Genomic DNA, 20,307 nt, shown 5'->3' with positions numbered 1-20,307 from the left:
ATTTTGAGTGCTGCTACAGGCAGGCCCTGGCCATGTGCTGGGAGGCTGGGGGCCATTTTGAATGCAGGCAGTGTTCTTAGGTCTGCAAGCATTTTGCCTAGCTTTCAACCTTTATGCCCAGGGGTAGTGAGTGGTGCATGGGCCTAGTCTTTCTGTGGGGTGTCTTGAATTTAAACATCATGGATGGCTTGGGATTTTGCTGATTTTTCTGTGATTTTCGTTTTTTTGGGCTGTTGTTGTGGCCTGTTCACCAGGGGTAGTGAGTGGTGCATGGGCCTAGTCTTTCTGTGGGGTGTCTTGAATTTAAACATCATGGAGGGCATGGATGGCATGGGATTGTGCTGGTTTTTCTGTTTTTTTTTATTTTTTGGGGTGTTCATGGGGACAGGCCATGTGGGTGGGGGCCATTTTGAGTGCTGCTACAGGCAGGCCCTGGCCATGTGCTGGGAGGCAGGGGGCCATTTTGAAAGCAGGCAGTGTTCTTAGGTCTGCAAGCATTTTGCCTAGCTTTCAACCTTTATGCCCAGGGGTAGTGAGTGGTGCATGGGCCTAGTCTTTCTGTGGGGTGTCTTGAATTTAAACATCATGGATGGCTTGGGATTGTGCTGATTTTTCTGTGATTTTCGTTTTTTTGGGCTGTTGTTGTGGCCTGTTCACCAGGGGTAGTGAGTGGTGCATGGGCCTAGTCTTTCTGTGGGGTGTCTTGAATTTAAACATCATGGAGGGCATGGATGGCATGGGATTGTGCTGGTTTTTCTGTGTTTTTTGATTTTTTGGGGTGTTCATGGGGACAGGCCATGTGGGTGGGGGCCATTTTGAGTGCTGCTACAGGCAGGCCCTGGCCATGTGCTGGGAGGCAGGGGGCCATTTTGAATGCAGGCAGTGTTCTTAGGTCTGCAACCATTTTGCCTAGCTTTCAACCTTCATGCCCAGGGGTAGTGAGTGGTGCATGGGCTTAGTCTTTCTGTGGGGTGTCTTGAATTTAAACATCATGGATGGCTTGGGATTGTGCTGATTTTTCTGTGATTTTTGGGCTGTTGTTGTGGCCTTTTCACCAGGGGTATTGAGTGGTACATGGGCCTAGTCTTTCTGTGGGGTGTCTTGAATTTAAACATCATGGAGGGCCTGAATGGCATAGGATTGTGCTGAATTTTCTGTGTTTTTCGATTTTTTGGGATGTTCATGGGGACAGGCCATGTGGGTGGGGGGCATTTTGAGTGCTGCTACAGGCAGGCCCTGGCCATGTGCTGGGAGGCAGGGGGACATTTTGAATGCAGGCAGTGTTCTTAGGTCTGCAACCATTTTGCCTAGCTTTCAACCTTTATGCCCAGGGGTAGTGAGTGGTGCATGGGCCTAGTCTTTCTGTGGGGTGTATTGAATTTAAACATCATGGAGGGCCTGGATGGCTTGGGATTGTGCTGATTTTTCTGTGATTTTCGTTTTTTTTAGCTGTTGTTGTGGCCTTTTCACCAGGAGTATTGAGTCGTGCATGGGCCTAGTCTTTCTGTGGGGTGTCTTGAATTTAAACATCATGGAGGGCCTGGATGGCATGGGATTGTGCTGATTTTTCTGTGTTTTTCGATTTTTTGGGGTGTTCATGGGGACAGGCCATGTGGGTGGGGGCCATTTTGAGTGCTGCTACAGGCAGGCTCTGACCATGTGCTGGGAGGCAGGGGGCCATTTTGAATGCAGGCAGTGTTCTTAGGTCTGCAACCATTTTGCCTAGCTTTCAACCTTTATGCCCAGGGGTAGTGAGTGGTGCATAGGCCTAGTCTTTCTGTGGGGTGTCTTGAATTTAAACATCATGGATGGCTTGGGATTGTGCTGATTTTTCTGTGATTTTCATTTTTTTGGGCTGTTGTTGTGGCCTTTCCACCAGGGGTATTGAGTGGTGCATAGGCCTAGTCTTTCTGTGGGGTGTCTTGAATTTAAACATCATGGAGGGCCTAGATGTCATGGGATTGTGCTGATTTTTCTGTGTTTTTCGATTTTTTGGGGTGTTCATGGGGACAGGCCATGTAGGTGGGGGCCATTTTGAGTGCTGCTACAGGCAGGCCCTGGCCATGTGCTGGGAGGCAGGGGGCCATTTTGAATGCAGGCAGTGTTCTTAGGTCTGCAATCATTTTGCCTAGCTTTCAACCTTTATGCCCAGGGGTAGTGAGTGGTGCATGGGCCTAGTCTTTCTGTTGGGTGTCTTGAATTTAAACATCATGGATGACTTGGGATTGTGCTGATTTTTCAGTGATTTTCGTTTTTTTGGGCTGTTGTTGTGGCCTTTTCACCAGGGGTATTGAGTGGTGCATGGGCCTATTCTTTCTGTGGGGTGTCTTGAATTTAAACATCATGGAGGGCCTGGATGGCATGAGATTGTGCTGATTTTTCTGTGTTTTTCGATTTTTTGGGGTGTTCATGGGGACAGGCCATGTGGGTGGGGGCCATTTTGAATGCTGCTACAGGCAGGCCCTGGTCATGTGCTGGGAGGCAGGGGGCCATTTTGAATGCAGGCAGTGTTCTTAGGTCTGCAAGCATTTTACCTAGCTTTCAACCTTTATGCCCAGGGGTAGTGAGTGGTGCATGGGCCTAGTCTTTCTGTGGGGTGTCTTGAATTTAAACATCATGGAGGGCATGGATGGCATGGTATTGTGCTGATTTTTGTGTGTTTTTCGACTTTTTGGGGTGTATAACTGAACTGATGTTCCTCTGTCTTCCATTGCTTTTAGGTGCACAAGACTCAAGAGAACCACCAGTGCCAGGAAGAAGTCCTGCAGCGGTGTGTGTGTGCAGCATAACGTCACACGACGTCACGTCTGGCCACAGACAACTCTGCAACTCGTGCAACTGCGGCCGGCTGTTCTGACCTCTGAAGAAGATGGCCCCAAAAAAAGTTCCCCGTAGCTCCTCCAGCAAGAAAGTTGCCAGTAAGGAGCAGAAGAAGCAAGTTACCAAGGAGACTGGTGTGCCGCCCGCCACATTTTTTGGGAGTAAAAAAAAAGTATGCCTGCAGCAGCAGCGGGATCTGCTGGGGACCAAGCTGGGAGCAGCACCCCCGCTCCATTGGGCTCAGTGCCACCACCACCACCACGCCAACTTAAGTCCAAGCCCTTGAGTGCTGCAGAGGCACTTAGTCTAGTTGTTCAATCACCATCGTCCAGTGATATTGGCTCATCGCAAGAAAGTAGCAGCAATGTCCCTCAATCAACACAGGTTGTTGTAACTCATCTGATGAGTGTTGAACAACCACAGCCGTAACAACAACCACATGTGCAAGTACAAGCCCAAGTACAAGTGGAAGGAGAGGCAGCGCAAGGAGATGCGCAAGCAGAGGTGCATGGAGGGTCACAAGTGCCCGCAATAGTTGTTCCTCCCGAAGTAGGGGCACATCAGGAAATCGACATTCAAGGCGAGGTATCATTTGAGGAAGCCACTCCTCCTGATGATCATTTATTGTCTTCCACACCCCTAGCAAGGAAGATATCAAGGGTGGTGTCTACATCTTCTTCAAGCACACCTCCTTCTGATGATATGGATCAAAATTGGGAACCAGCACCACTGCCGTCTGAGAGTGAGGCACACCATGATATGACGAAGGTACTTAAGCGTAAAAGGAAGCTCGTCCAAAGTCTCATAGTTATGGAGTGTGATGAGGCTCAACAAGAAGTGGCGGATACTGCTGCTGATGAAGGCTCTCGCGACGACGACCCAGTCATCATAAAGGTCACTGCAGCCCCAGCGGGCATGCAGCAAACAGACATATTGACCCTAGCCCGAGAAGCTGCTGAACGTTTTGATGATGTTGTCGACAAGGAGGCAATGGAAACACAACAATCATTGGAGTTAACTAGTACACCATCACGTACCGCTTCCATATTTCTTCCTCGCCAGAAGGGACCTCCACCCACCTCGACCTCAATTAGTGGTGGTGAAAGTGCACAATGTACTAAAGTTCGGCAATCCACATCCTCCACTTCATCTGGCATTAGCAGCATGACCACCACCACCAGTATCGCCGCCTCCTCCGGCCCCCACAGACATTTCAAGTCCCCATTTTGGGACTTCTTTAGTGTTTGCCCAAAAAAGGAAAACGTCGCCATTTGCAGCATTTGTAAGCTTGCAGTTAGTCGTGGTAAGCTTGGTACCAACTATGGTACCAGAGGCCAGAGAGGTCATCTTAGGAGACAGCACACTGTCCAATGGTTGGCGCACCTAAAGGAGATCAAGGAAGCCCAAATTGCAAGTCAAGAAAACGTTGATGTTTCGTCTGAAGATGATGACGAGGAGGAAGAAGACGTGTCAAACACTTCACTTACACCCAGTATCCCTGTCAGCAGCACACCCCATGTGAGCCACACTAAGAGTGTGGGAGAGAGTGAGACACCAATGCGAAAAAGTTCATCACCGAGAGTAACTGGGTCAAAGAAGTCATCATCATCTTCCCGTAAATGCTTGGTCCAGGGCAACATTAGAACCATGTTGTTTTCAGACATGCCATATGATCGCAACCACCCACTAACGCGTCTGTATAACACTAAGCTGGCTAAAATGCTATCTCTGGACCTTCTCCCTTTTTCTTTTGTAGAAAGGGTTGGTTTTCTAGAATTAGTGGCAGCGCTCTGCCCTAAATGGAATGTTCCTAGCCGGTTCTATTTTGCCAGAGTTGCGGTTCCAGCACTAGATGAAGATGTGCTGGAGGTGATTGGGGCAGCTTTGCAGAAGAGTGCTGTTCACACTATACATCTGACAACAGACATATGGACCGGTGGCGCAGGCGCTGATTACATGTGCTTCACTGCACACTGGGTCTCTTTTTCAGGGGTTAAAGCAAAGCTAAACGCAGGTGTTGACCCGGACCAAGTTTTTAAAGCTGCTCGGAAACATGCAACACTAGCCATGTTTGGCTTGGAGAAACGTCACACAGCAGAAAACATTTTGAATGAGTTTAACACAAAGGTCTTTCACTGTCTGTCCCCAAAAAAAACGCCAGATTGGTTATGTTTCCACGGATAATGGCACCAATGTAGTTAAGGCCATGGAGCTGGGTCAGTATTTCAGAGTGCCGTGTCTGGCGCACTGTATAAACCTGGTTGTTAAAAAATTCTTGAGTGATGAAGACAGTCCAGTGTACCAGTTAGTGGCCACCTGCCGAAGAATGTGCAACCATTTCAGCCATTCTTTTAAGGCCCGGATGCATCTCAGGAGCCTGCTACATGAACGTTGAATGCCAGTGAAAGCACTCATCCAGGAGGTGCCAACACATTGGAACTCAACCTTCTACATACTTGAGCGTCTGTATGAGCAGTATACGGTACTCGATCACTATTTCTTAACACTGGGTACAGCTCAGAAGGACCTGAGGCTAGATGCGGCGCAATGGAACCTAGTTAAAAGCCTGACAGACATGCTTCTTCCTTTTGAAGTCTTCACGCGTGCAGTCAGCAAGGAGGACTGTAATTTGGGAAAAGCTATCCCATTGTTGCGCATGCTGGAGCACCAACTGAGGGCGGTGTCTTCTACGTTTCAAAAAGATGAAAAAAAGCAAGACGCTTTTGTTTTGGCGGAGAAATTATTAGAGCTCCTAAGTGGTGATGAACGTCTTAAAATGATCCACTCAGAACAGCATTACATTTGTGCTACTATTCTGGATCCACGCTACAAAAAGGCGCTGGCAGGCCGAGCATTCTTTCCTTTTGATGATGAAGATGTTACTAAGTACAAACGTTGGCTAGCCTTGTCAGCCGAGAGGTTTGAAGGAGAACAGCAGCAAATTGAAGGAAAAGGCAGTATATCAGCATCAGCAGGCCATCCCTAGTCAAAAGAATCCACTTCGGCACCTGTGGCTGTGGCACATGTGACCTCTCAGCCGTTAAAGACACCGGCAACCGGATCATCTGCACCAGACACAACAGTAACATTGAATGCAGAAGAGGATTGGCTAACTCGGCTTGGGTTTGGTTCTCAAAAGGTCACAGCAAAAAGTAAGCAAAGAGGAGGAACCTTGGAGGACCTTGAGTCGATGGTGCAGGACTATCTGAATGACTCAACAGAGGTCTATGTTAATGCTGACCCATTGGCGTATTGGCATGGGAAAAAAGAATTGTGGGCACAGCTCTCCAACCTTGCTATAAACTACTTGTCTTGCCCACTCGCAAGCATGTCTTCTGAACGTGTTTTCAGTGCTGCTGGTGGCATTGTAACTTCCAAACGGAGCCGCCTCTCGCCCAAAAATGTGGAGAGGTTAACAATGATCAAGATGAATCAGCACCTCATACCACCAGATTACAAAGTACGAGAAAACACGCCGGATGAAAACGAGGTGCACAGCAACGTAGATGAGGGAATTTCTTCTCTGTTAGGTGACACTGACCTCATCCTGCCTGAATTCGCAGAGTATGATGACGAACCCTCATTCTTATTCCCTGACACCGAGCCCTGAAAATGAGACAATGAATCAATAACTTTCTTTTTCGTCCTTATTAACTTTTATTCCTGTGTGTCTGTCTTTCTTTGTTTTGCACAGTTAATATAATTCAAACTTTAATCACCTAATCACAAAAACAAGCCCATCAGAAGAACTGTCTTAACTTGCTTGCTTATTGATTTGAAGGTGCCGCAGTCCGCATTCCTCAGGTTCACAAGTTCACAAGAACATGCTCCTCTATCCTCCTCTTCCAGACTCCTATTTCCCTCAAAGCAGAGGGCTGGATTACGCAAATGAAGAAAGACTCTGCACTTGTGGGGGTGTTCTACTTCTTTGCGGGTGAGTTGACGGCTCTGGGGCCATTGCTGGGAAGCTCTAATACCGGATAAAAGTGGTTTGGACCAAATCGAAGGCGAAATAGTTTTTGCGTTTTTGCTGACTTGCTTGCCTTTCAGGTGCTCTTTGGGGGGGTTCCGGGAGTTTGTGGGTGAGTTTTGGGGTCTGGGAGCACTGCTGGGACAGTCTAATCTTGATTGCATTTGCTTTTCAGGAAATCCGTGGTGGAAAACGGGAGTTATGACCTAGCTGCACAGCGCGTTTGGACCGAAGGCCCATAAATATTGTAAGTATGAGATTTTCCTTTTTGGCTGTTTGGGGGTGTTGTGCTTTTTTGCGGGTGGGTTGGCGGGTCTTGGGGCATTCCTGGGAAGGTCTAATACCGGATAGAAGTGGTTTGGACAAAATTCATGCAGAATTGTTTTTGCTATTTCTGACATTTTGCTCAATGTAGCGTTTTCGGGGGCCTGTTTGGGGGGCTTCCTGGTGTTTGTGGGTGAGTTTTGGGGTCTGGGAGCACTGCTGGCTATGGATACTTTAGATTGCAAGAGGTTTGAAGCAAATCCATGGTGGCAGAGGGGAGTTAGGGCCTAGCTGAAGAGCGCGCGCAGAGTGATTTTGGAAATTGCCAAGAAAATGACTAAGTCCCCATTTTTGTACTTTTGCTTTTTGGCTGTTTGGGGGTCTTCTACTAGGTTTTGCCTGGGTTGACGGCTCTGGGGCCATTGCTGGGAAGCTCTAATACCGGATAAAAGTGGTTTGGACCAAATCGGAGGCAAATTTTTTTTTGCGTTTTTACTGACTTGCTTGCCTTTCAGGTGCTCCTTGCGGGGGTTCCGGTGTTTTTGGGTGAGTTTTGGGGTCTGGGAGCACTGCTGGGACAGTCTAATCTTGATTGCATTTGCTTTTCAGGAAATCCGTATTGGAAAACGGGAGTTATGACCTAGCTGCACAGCGCGTTTAGACCGAAGGCCCATAAATATTGTAAGTATGAGATTTTCCTTTTTGGCTGTTTGGGGGTGTTGTGCTTTTTTGCGGGTGGGTTGGCGGGTCTTGGGGCATTCCCGGGAAGGTCTAATACCGGATAGAAGTGGTTTGGACAAAATCCATAAGGAAAAGCCTTTTAGCACTTTTGTAACTTAGGGCTCGTTAGGGTTAGCCCTACCAGCAGGATTGCATGTGTTTCGGGGTGTTCTAGATTTTTGCAACTGAGTTCTGGGGTCTTAGAGCACTTGTGGGAATGTGTAATTTTGGTTGCAAGTGATTTGAAGAAAATCCATGGTGGGAAAGGGGGGATTTGGCATAGTTAAAGAAAGCCTTTGCCACTATTCTTAACTTAGGGCTCGTCAGGGTTAGCAGTATTTTGTATTGCATGTGTTTGGGTGGGGGGGTTAGCGAGTCTTGGAGCGATGCTGGGTATGGATACTTTTGCTTGCTTGCAAGTGGTTTGAATACAATCCACGGTGGGTAAAGGGGTATTTGGGCCTACTTTTACTTTCAAAGTACGTTTTGTCACCAGTTTTCTACTAGGCCTCGTTTTTTGAGATCTGATTGGGGGTCTTCTACATTTTTGCAACTGGCTTTAGTAAGGGTCTGGGTGCGAGCACTGCTGGGAAGGTCTAATTTTGTTCTAAAACACAGTTTACAGTACACCTAGCTTGAGGGGAAAGATCCGCTAAATTCATTTTCCAATACTTATTTATCCTTCAAAAGGAGACTCAGACAGAGTACGCACTTTCAAAAATATTGTACTGTCTATTAGGAAACTCAAAGTGTGACTTTTTGCACTACATAGCGTACATACCTTATATTTATTTATCAGTGGTGTTCTAATATCACTTCCTGTTTTTCCGTCAATAATTACAGGCCGGGTTTCAGTCTGTGCAATGGGAAAAAAAGGATGGAGTCAGGCTTCACATTAGCGAGCCGCAATTCAGCATCCGCCAGGCAGGCAGTGGACAGGGTGTCTTCTGGTCACCAACATTGATGGACGAAGCATCAGCTGGAATGGAAGAGTGCCGCTAATAAGAGGAATTGTTTGATGCGTGCAACTTACTTACCAAATTCAACAGGACAACTACAACAACATACAGATACAATATCCATTGTTTTCTTCTATGAGTGTGACTCTGCATTTCTTGGATCTCTCTCTGCTTCTAAATTGATCCCTACAACCATTCTATAGGTTTTACTTCGGCTATTTTTTAAACCTAATTTAATGTAAGAAGTGTTTCTCTGAGTGCAGAGATAGGCAAGTGAAAACGCTGCAGCCCTGTACTGTTGCATTCTATCATTCACGGTTGTCGAAAGTACTACTTACTTTTCAGTAACAATGCATGCAGTAGTGCATGCACTTCCTTTATGTCACTTAAAAGATTTATGGTTAGCTTTGTACCCAAAGATTTATTTATCTTCAATTATTGTTTGTCCATGCTGTTCTTTTTTCTTTCTTCTCTCAAAACCTACCCAAAAAGAAACCCCCATTCCCATCTATTTTCCAAACCCTAACCCTCTTCCCCCGGGCTGTGTGGTTTTGATTGATGTGTAACTGAATGACATCAATAATTCCACACACTTGCTGGGGAGGATAAGGTCATAGCAACAGGCTGGTGAAGGAATCCGAGGATATATTCTAGACTTACTCAGCTTCAGTACTATTTCTTGTAGTAGTAGCCAATGTCAAAGAAATTCAACTCAAGTACTAGTTATACTTTCAATACTTTACCATTTGTTAGGCTACATTGTGGCACTGTTCTAGTGTACTGTCACCTGCTATATTCTCTATCGTACTGTTGTAATGCTACAGTAAGGACAAACAAGGTTTCATTTTCTTCTTTTCCATAGGCATGCAACTGTCACTGTGTCACACCACTAGTACCACCGCAATGAGGACATTTCATCCGCCCAGGATTGCCAACATCAATCGCCATTTCCCGTGGAGCCAGCCCTGGGCCTAGCCCTACTTTCAAACACAAATTACAGGTAAGATAAGCGTTTGGTGGGAGGTAGTATAATGGAATATTAAGAGAGACGAAAGATTGACGGTAGTTCTATTAAAGTCCTAACACTCTTGAATTCACTTACTCTATGAGAGGCACTTAGTGTTGAAAAGATTTAGCCATTTACACTTAAAGGAAGAAAATGACACAGACTTAAGTTTCAGGGACACAAACTTTCTGTTAAACCCCCACCCACCAGACTCAAAAGCAGTAAAAAACAGGTATGCTCAGATAAAGTTTCAAAAAATATATTTTTGTAGCCCTAACAAAATAATCTCCAGCAAGACCCTCCCTAACCCCAACGATTGTCCTTCAAAAGTCCCAAAAACAACCCAACTCCCAATTCCCACCCCCCAAAAGTCTCTAAAAAAGGGGCAAGGGACACTACGGCAGGATGCTGTTCACTTTTGCGGCCAGGGCATCATACTCCTTGCGGAGGGTGGCATGGTCGGAGCAGAGGCCCTTTACCAAGGTCTTATACGTTAGGACCTCCTGCTCCAGGTAGGACACTCTGAGGGATAAGCGGTGCTGGCGTGCCTTGCGACTCCTGTGGGGGGCAGCTACTGTCTTTGCTGCTCGGCGGTGGCGGTTGGCTTTGGTAGCCTGGCTCCGTACCGCTGGAGCACTGCGCTGGCTGGCAGCCCGTGGGGGCACGGAGGAGGTTGCAGCTGTCCCAGTGGATGTTGTACCGGTAGACTGCGTGTCCTCCTCCTCCAGGGCCACCAGCCGCCGATATTCGGCGACAGTGGCATCCAGCCTCCGTTGCCGGGCCATTCGCGCCAGCTCCTTCCTTGATGGTCTGTTTGAATTGGAAGGAGCAACTATATGAAGAAAGAAAGACATAGTCTGTAACCAATGCTCCTTAAGATTAACACAAAATGATTGAGCAGAAAGTTGTGTCACAGTACAAGTAGCAAATTGAAAGCACAGTACATAACTATTGAGGACAGTATCTATCTAACCTCCCACTTCTTCATCCTTGCTCTAACATTAGGAGAAGTGTGGCTCACTGGTTAGAGGAGGCAGACCTGGAAGCAGAGGTCAGCCTGGGACCAGGGTTCAATTCCCGGCTCGGCGGGGTCCTGAGTCCTAAAATGTCCATGGACTCGACAATTCTCGCTCCGGTGCCTACTCGATTCACGGGTTCACACTCTGCGACTCTGGGCAATAGCTTGCTTAATCTCCACAACGGCACCTCGTGGCGGGATGCCAGGCTTTCACCTTGCGGATACCCTGCCGGGGTTATCTCACAGGGGAATACCAGGACGGGTTCCCTAAGCAAGCGCTTAGAAACCGCTTGGTGATTTGCGCTATATAAATTCCTGTACATTTACATTAGTGGGAGTTTAAGGAACAAATTCTACGAGCACTATGGACTTCCATTACAGTCGACTATGACAGTACACCAGTCTTATTCTTCTTCTTCTCTCTTGTTTAGGAAAATTGGTACGTTATCTTATGCAAGCCGGCATAATGCCAGCGCAGTGAACTTGCACCCGAGAAAAACAGATGCACACCATGATGAGTGAGACAGACTTGCGTTACTGTACCGGTCCAGTACATGCAGGTGGTGAAGCTCTTACTTTTCTATTACGGGTGGCACTGGGAATACTCTGTTAAAAGGGCTACTGCTTAATTAATTTAGCTTTCACCCTACAGTGCAAATGAGTACTAGAAAAGGAAAATGAAGAAGCTAAATAATCTGATTATCCATCACTTCACATGGGATGTATTTGATTACATATGGGATGACTTTAGGTGCTTTGCTTATTATTGAGTGAACAGTGATACACCCACACATGAATGACGTACTACTACTAAACTAAAGTTATTAAGAGAAGTAGGGAGTGTCCACCGTAAGAACCGGATATGTGCTGTGCCTGCAGTTGCAATACAAACTACTGCTACTATTCATGGACAAAATTACAACTTCTTTTCCTTGCCTTTCATACACTGGAACGGACGTGCGGGTGCTCTTCAAAGTAACACTTAGTTCATCCAGTGACCGTCTACTCTCTCTAGATACACATATGCTATCTAAGAGTATATGCTATCTAAGATTCAGATAGTACCATGATCCAGGCATCCATCCATTCAAAGTATATGCACACATACAGTTTCTGTTTCACCCACCCAGGCTGTTCTCCTCCCACCCATCCTTGCTTCATCATTCACCCAGCCATGCACCATACCATATTCTTTCCTTCCCAGCCACCTTGGGGACCATGCAAACACATATCATTCTTCTTTGCCAGTCATCATTACATTTCCCATCCTTCCACACTTACTTACACCCTTCTTTCACTTTTTGTTCATCCCATCCATCAGGTTCATCTCAGATCTGATTGGGATTCTTCTCGCCAAAAACTTCACAGCTAAGTCGAAGTACATTTAGAGGAGGCTACTACCTGGTTGATTTATAATACACCCGTGCCGATAGTGGGCGCAGGCTCCTTGCACTTGCTGGTGCGCCCCCTCAGCCTCCCCATCCCAGAGCCCCAGATAGCACACTCTGCAGTCTTCAATCTCAATAAGTAAGGAATATATAGCTTACCTCTGCCCGCCACCACCGTGTGAACCCTCACAGGCACATTGGTGTCATCCGGCACTTGCACCGCATCCTCCCCAGAAGTGTTCCCCTCATCCACCACCACCACCCCCGCGCTGGCCTCACCACCAGATGTTTCACCTACAAAGTACATTCAAGAATGTTAGAATACACCACTCACTACTATATAATATTTGGTCTAGGAATAAAGAAATGTTAAAAAAACAGCAAACAATGTAATAATTTGTGTCTGTCTACTCTAAAGTAAAAATTTCCCTTTTTCCAGGGAAGGCTATTGTCTTGCTGCACTTTTTGGCACAACTGATGAATGCTTGCTTTTTATTTTTAACACGCACCACTTTCTCTCCTAACAGACAGAAGATTGACTTCTAAGAACACGAGCAAGATCAAGTTCAAACCAGGTGAGAGCTCGGCTTAACCACAAGAAATGTGTCCAATTAATCGTCAGCACTAAGCACTTTTCCATTTTCAGTTAAACGTTTAGTTTTATGGCAAACTTGATTTTAATAAATGTGTTTACTTTTAATAAAGCTTTTAAACTTAAATAGACTCTGTGGTTTTTGGTCCTCCAGAATAGAGTGGCTGAGCTAAAGGTTTTGGAATTTTTGCAAGCATGAGTACGTGCCTCTGACACTTCTTGACTCTGACTCCGTACTCTTGTCCTGTGTTGGATAATCTAATCATCATTGGGGATCAATCATCGGTAACTTTGGGAGCTAAATGACTCTGCCACACTATCTAGTCAGTAAGGAGATTGGGGGTTCAACTACAAAATCTGTTATCACTGAGGTATGTGGAAAGTCTAACAGCGCCTATTATAATTTATAAGCTAAGCAATGCATTATTTAGTGTCCATAGTTCTGTTTGTGCAGATTTGTCCCTGCAACAGTAGTAGAATGGATTGTCCTCCTATCCAAACCAAAAGTAAAGTAGTATCTTATTCTTTCTTGGTGGTCATTCACCTTTTTATTGTTGGCAATTGTCAAAGCATAAACATTTAGAAGACTTGAAAAGACAGTATGGACAATCCCAGAGAATTGCACTCAGTGCATAGAGCTATTGCTGACTAGAATGGGAGTCCAATGGAATTGCCAAATGTGCAATCTTCGTTAGCTACACAGACAGACTAATAAGAATAAGCTAATAATACCACAGGGAGTCATAGTTGAGGCAGGATAAGAATTTAGATCCAGTCTACAAGAAGATCAAAGACGATTTATAAAAAATCGAATGAGGAACGCTAGGAAAAAATAGGTACTCTATATTAAAATTAAAACTTACCGGGACCAGCAAAGGAGCCCTCGCCTGCCCGATCCTGACCTGCATCCTGTTGAACAGCACCCTCCTCCTCCTGTGTCCTCTTGCCCCTGGGGGGAGCTGATGTACAACATGAAAGAAAGAAAGACCAGAAAACATGGATGATATTTGTCAACCAAATCAAACATTTCAAAAGAACAATAACAAAATATTTTGGCGAAATAGCAAATAGACAACTATTCCACGGGATATATTGACCGATCACATGTGGTCTACTACGTTATTAGTATTGCTTGATTTGTGGACCGTCGACTTGGAAATTTCTTAGGTAACTCACTAAACAAAGTACTAAAAAGGTTTGCTTAGGACTGGCAGGCAGCAGTCCGCAGCACGCGAAGTGACAGACAAAGTCCATCGTGATTGCAGATCAGCGACAACACTAAAGTTTCCTACTACATTAACCAGTCATTAAAATACTCAAACTATCAATCCACCACCACTATTTCTTCTTATCGCCATGTGTACAAAGGAAGGACTGGACTTGAGTCTGTAGGGGCTGATTTAGAAGCCCCTTGCAGCTCTTTTGCTCCATTGTTGCGTGACTTTTGTGACACAGCGGCAGAACAAAATTGGCGCCATGGTGCGGCGTATATTAACAACGTGACGCATATGGGAGATGCATCACGTTGTAAAGCCCTGCGCCATCAGGGGGCGTTGGGGCGCAAGGGAGGGTGTTCCTGCGCAGAAACGCATCCTAAAAGTAGCTGAGGGAACTCTACAAGATTTCAATCAGTCACTTTGAGGACAATGATGCGTGACTAAAACCCTGCGCCTGCTTGAAGCAGACGTACGGCTTGACGCAGCATTGGGGAGATAGGGCACCCCAGAGCATTGCTGGAGCTGCGCCATCGTTGCGATGCAACTCCAGCAATGCGCCGCCTTTACGGCACAGATGCGTAACGCTTTGGTGACGTTTTGGGCCCATGGTGCGCCGCATTGTAAATACGGCGCACCATGGGTGGTGGTGGCGTGGCGCACAATTACTGGCGCATCCCTGCTACTTTGCAGGGATGCGCCGGTAATTAAAAATCTGACCCTTAGTGTCTAGCATTACGCAGTTTTTTAAACTACACTCATGCATAATTTCACAGGCCAATGAAATGAACTCAATATCGAAAACTAATAAGCATAGTAGCAGCGCTACTGAGAAGGAGAGAAGTGCACCTGAAATGCACAGAAGATTTTGAAATATAATTTACCTACAATGTAATCAGCAGCCATTATTGCTCTTGGTAAAAAACAAAAATTTGCAAGATAATAACACACAGAGCAGGAGAAAACATAGTAAAGAAATAGCTACTACTACTCACCAAGCCCGGGGATCTCAAGGCCTAGCAGGTCGAGCAGATCGCGTTCCCGGTCCAGGAGATCCATCCGACGGTGGGTGGCCTGGTTGTAGGTGCGCCGGACCCGAGAGTGTTGGTACATGGCCCGGCACACCTTCTCACACCGCTTCCGGCGCTCCTTCATCCCGTATCCGCTTGCGATCTTGCTGCCTGCCATGATGGTCCTGGGGAGGCGGCGCTGAACATAATAAACTAGTGCGGCCACCTTCTCCGGGCTGAAGATCTCCCGAAGTGCGACCTCCTCCCCCCTCAAACGCCCGCACGGGAGCCGGGCACGGGGTGCGGGACCCTTCCCCTTCTCGGGATGCTTCCCGGCTCCCTTTACCATGGTCTGGGCAGAAAGGAAGCTAAATAATAAAGAAAATAGAATATGGAAGAGAAGAAAAGAAAAGAGTTAAAAAAAGTAGTTTAAAATTAACCAAAAGTAGCAGAAAACACAAAAATATAGAGCTAGAAAAATAGAGGGATAGATAATAAGTAAAATAGATAAAAAAAACTTCAAACAAGCAAAGGATGGCAGAGATTCAGAGAGGATAGAAAAAGCATGCTCAGAACCATAGCAATGAATGAGAAACAAGATGGCCGCGCCCGTTCACGACCGCTTGGGTAAGTTCGCGCAAGTTTTTCCCTGCAAACACGCGAAATTGTACTAGTGAGCAGCACACTTTGCGAGATTACACATCGCGCCCGGAAACGGAAATACGTCATGCAAACAAGATGGCCGCGCCAGTGAACGACCGTGAGGGTAACTTCGCGCCGTTGCGCTACAAGCAGCTCGCTAAAACGCACAAAACCTTGCAAACTAACACTCCGCAAAAAAACAAATCGCATATTCGCACGAATTCGCGGCTTCCGAATTCGATCTCGCGCACTTTCGCGCCCCGCGAATCCCGCGAAATTGCAGAAAAACGAGTTTTGCAAAAGTGAAAGCACTCAGCAGGTGCAAAAGTTCAAACTCATCATTAGTAACCATTCCCTGTAGTGCTTCCTGACTGGGGCCCCTCCAGAGTTCAGTTGCTAGTTGCAACAATTGTATGACCCTGCTCTGACCCTCACAGCAGGCTCATAGAATAGCTACAAGTAGGCCACAAAGGTCCTGGAGAAAAAAATTGCACTGCAACAGAAAGCAAATTACAGATAAGGAAGCAGGTGCCCGACTGGAATTTTAAAACAGTGACACATTAATAAATCAACCCCAAATTAATTCATGTCAGTTGAAGCAGGGCAAGTGTGCTTGTTTTTCCCCCCATAATCTACAGTGATGATGAACTAGAGGGTGGCATTGATGTACCAGAGGGTGGCATGGGTGAAACAGAGGGTGGCAGTGGTAAAACAGAGGGTGCTGGGAACCTGTGATGATGAACCAGACGTAGAAACAACATAGTCGCGACCGTTGCGAGCCGGCAAGTAAGTTCGCAATTGCGAACTGGTACAAAACCCTCGCGAACTGGCAGAAACCCTTGCGAACACACAAAAAAAAATCCGCAAATTTGCGACAATTCGCGGATTTTGCGGATTGCGAGTTCGCAAATGCGCAAATTCGCGAACGCCAGATTCGCAAAATTCGCCCATGCTTAATGAGGACTTAAGTACAATCACTTTCATGCACTATCTCTGTGGGAACGTAAACATCTCTATAAAGACACACAATGTTTGTGGGGACTTGAACAACACTGTAATTACACACCATCTCTGTGGGGAGCTAAACATCTCCATGATAACACACTATCTTTCTGGGGACTTCAACATTGCTATAATAACATACCATCTTTGTGGGGACTTGAACATTCCTATTTTTACACACAACCTCTGTGTGGACTTGATCCTCATTAGCTTCACACTCTTTGTAATGAAGTTTAAGCTTTGAATGTACACACTATTTCTATAGAGACTTAAACACAATGATCTTCACCCACTATCTCTGTGGGGACTTGAACATCTATTTTGACACAAATGTAAGCAGCTAATCAAGCACCGGGTTCCACTTGACCATATTCCTTGGTTCCATATGTTAATTTCTTTACGTGTTAGTTCCTTCATCTCCTAAGATGATTTTAAGCACTAATAAATAGGTTGAATGTAGCTTTAAGTGTCTTTCTTTAAGTATGATACGATATTTTCTGGCACATTAACATAATCTGCCTTTAATGTACTCACCTATTATATGCAGCAATTCATATATGAATAGATTATAATGTTGTTTGTGTATATTGTTGATAAAATAAACATTTAGCCATGTGCCTTCAACTGTATTCAATCACAAATAGTGTTACGGACAAGGTCCCCACAAGGATGGTAGCACGTGTTCAAGTTCCCACATGGATGGTGCTGTGCGCATGATTAATTAACAATATATTTTCAAATTTGAAGCAGGATCCTGTATCATGATTTTTTTCTTAACATTTTTGTGAAATTAGTGTGTTTTAAAAACATTGGGCAAGGTTAGTATCCACAAGGCAGGTATTCACACATAGTCCCCACAAGGATGGTAACACGTGTATGTGGGTTAGGTAAATATCTATCATTTTTATAGGCATTTTGTTGTGTTCTTACTTGTGTATACTCCTTTTCTCCAAATAATAGCGAACTGCATTTATACCATCACTATGATGGTCAATACTGGTATATAACAAACTAATGTCCATCACTATTAAATAACAGTCATCCTCCCATTTAACTTTCTTTAATTTACTCAAAATATATGTGTGTGTGTGTGTGTATTTGAAGAGGTAAGACGATGCAAGCCAGACCCACTACCAGTGTTGTCTGTGGTACCGTCAAGGTCTAGGATGGATATGGACCACTGCTGTCACTCTATAAGCAGAATATGGTGCCTAGAAGCAAAAAGCTCTTAGTCAAATCTATCAGATCAGTCCGCCATTCATCGCAAACAATACACAGTAGATAAACACTTTATAGAGAATTACATTTAACATATAAAAAGTAAAAAAAGAATAAGTTTACGGCCCACTACAAAGCTGTCCATGTGAATGGCGAGCATTGTGCCCTAGCATACTAAAGCCGTAAAGTGGACTGTGCAATGAAGGGCAGCTATAAATGTACCAATTACAAAAAGTCTGAATGATACCCAAGTTGGTGTTTTAATGGAACAGGTGAAGTTTAATCCAGAGCAGACCGTACCGGGGTTAGCTAGTACAGCAGCTTTCCCATTGCAGATTTATCTGAACTAGCCATTGGCAAATATCGCCTTTTCTGAAAATAAAATACAATTTACAATTCTGTTGGTTGAAACTCCTATTCATACCCCTGGAGGACCTTGTAAGAAATGCAGGGCTGCTGTTTGCTCCTAATTCAAATGTGAAAGGAGAAATAGGGCATTTTCATTTAGTCTGCTGCTGTTCCAGATGCTCCAGCCACAGCTCATGAGAACAGCTGGAAAGGTCATTTCTCTACAAGACAAGGCTTTGCGTGTCTTCTGGAGAACCTATTTTTTAGCCTCCTGCCCTCTTTCCTTGGAGGGAAGGAAATGGCAAGAGAGTAAAAAATATGGTGAATGAGAGAACCAACCAGAATAAGTACCTTGAGTGGTGACTAGGTACTTAATAATCACATTACTCTCTCCAGGATCCTTAGACTATTAAGCAGTCTTGTCCTGGGATTCCAATACACAGAGGCTAAATGCACTGATATACCAAAAAGTCATGGAGACAACATGGAGGTGGATGGATTATATTGTCTTTTGGCCCTTTCAGCTGCCTCATTTTGTCCAATATGTTGTCACATGATGTGCTTTCTTTCTTCCAGGCAGTCTCCCGACGATGCGGTTTGTCACAGCTGTGGATATGGAGCAGCCGCATTTCGTAGAGCCGGTGTCTCGAGAGCTTTGGATGAGGATGTGGTCAAGGGTCAGTGTGTTTCCTCAGTACCTTCACCTATGAATTAAGTCACTTGTAGTCACTCCCCTCTCTGCATGCAGTGTACTCTATCGCAGTTTGCTTTTAATTAAAATTGTTTCTGTGAAGTGCTTTACCTTAGGATGACACAGTTTGGGGTCATTTCTGGTTTCACCAGAGTTCTCTCTCATCTCAGACTGGGAGGGCTGGACCCAAAGACTCCTTCAGGGGGATTGCAGCTGTCAACTGTCACAGGCTAACTTCACCCACAGAAATATGAAGGTAAGGAGATCCCAAGATAGCTGGCACACCACCCTCTCCACAGTAGAGACAGGATGCCATTGCAAGTGAAATCTGCCCAAGTCCTTCTTGGCTAGAGCCTGTTTGCAGCACAAAAAAGCCAGAAGCAGGAGACCACTGTCCCAGAACTCATTTGCTGGTCTGGGACCCTGTCCGCACTTACAAACAGGGCAGCTGTCAGCTGTAAAAGGTCTTTTTTTAAGCCTCCAAAAAATGAGGCGGAAGGAAGGCCGAACTGCTATAATCTGCTGCAGCACACTCTCCACAAGAGCAAACAGGCAGCCGGGGTAGTGCTCCGATGCAGAATATACCCAGGGAAGCTTATGAAATTAACTGAAATAGCTAGAACTGGAGGGGAGTCTAGGATGATTTGTGTCAGTACAACAAATGTTCACACAAAAAGTAAATAAGGACACAACGTACATTATAATTATTTACATTTATTTTATATGTAAGAATGGCTGGAATCTAGATTTTGAAGGACATCAACTTGAAAAGCCACAATAGAGTTTTGGAAAAAGAGCAACGGTAGAGGATTCCCACCAGAACAGCACCTGGTCAAATATTCTCCCAAAATTAGTTTGGACCCACACTATAATACATGGGACAATATGTGTGCACACTTCAATAACACCCACCGTTACAATGTTGGTTCAAAACATGAACTGAGAATTACTTTAAACAAGGTCAAGGTGCACCACTTCAGAGTTTGCATGAACTGATAACTTAGATGAGGTTAACAGCAATAATCACATTAGTTGTTATTTTTGTTCTTTAAGAGTTCTTTAATTGAGTTCAGTTGTAAGTAACAAATCACACACAGGAGCTACAGCCGACGCGTTTCATCCTCTTGGGACTTCTTCATGGCAATTTGTATATAATCCTGGAACTAGTCCTTAATCCTGTAGTGTACTGTTTTTTTAAGCCTGGCTTTGTCTATAGAAGCATAATTGCCTTTGTTTTTAATGTAAATTTTAACTGTATGTCTTTGTATATTGTCATTTTTTTGTAAACAGCCCTGAAGAAGTCCCAAGAGGACGAAACGCGTCGGCTGTAGCTCCTGTGTGTGATTTGTTACTTACAACTGAACTCAATTAAAGAACTCTTAAAGAACAAAAATAACAACTAATGTGATTATTGCTGTTAACCTCATCTAAGTTATCAGTTCATG

At 45.1% G+C, this 20,307-nt stretch overlaps 1 protein-coding gene across 1 annotated transcript in view; it reads left to right on the top strand.

Moving 5' to 3' along the window:
• Positions 1 to 20,307, top strand: part of LOC147725201 (glutathione S-transferase kappa 1-like) — a 671,252-nt gene that overhangs the window by 281,272 nt on the left and 369,673 nt on the right. Inside the window, exon 4 of the mRNA XM_086967129.1 lies at positions 18,748 to 18,848. Within this exon, the coding sequence (XP_086823255.1) occupies positions 18,748 to 18,848 (101 nt within the window). The remainder of the gene's footprint in view (positions 1 to 18,747; positions 18,849 to 20,307) is intronic.

This window comes from Lissotriton vulgaris, chromosome 4_1, assembly GCF_964263255.1.
Source record: "Lissotriton vulgaris chromosome 4_1, aLisVul1.2, whole genome shotgun sequence".
In the NCBI taxonomy this organism is placed as follows: Eukaryota; Metazoa; Chordata; class Amphibia; order Caudata; family Salamandridae; genus Lissotriton; species Lissotriton vulgaris.
The sequence above is the reverse complement of the archived record's forward strand: the minus strand, read 5'-3'. Positions and strand labels throughout refer to the sequence as shown.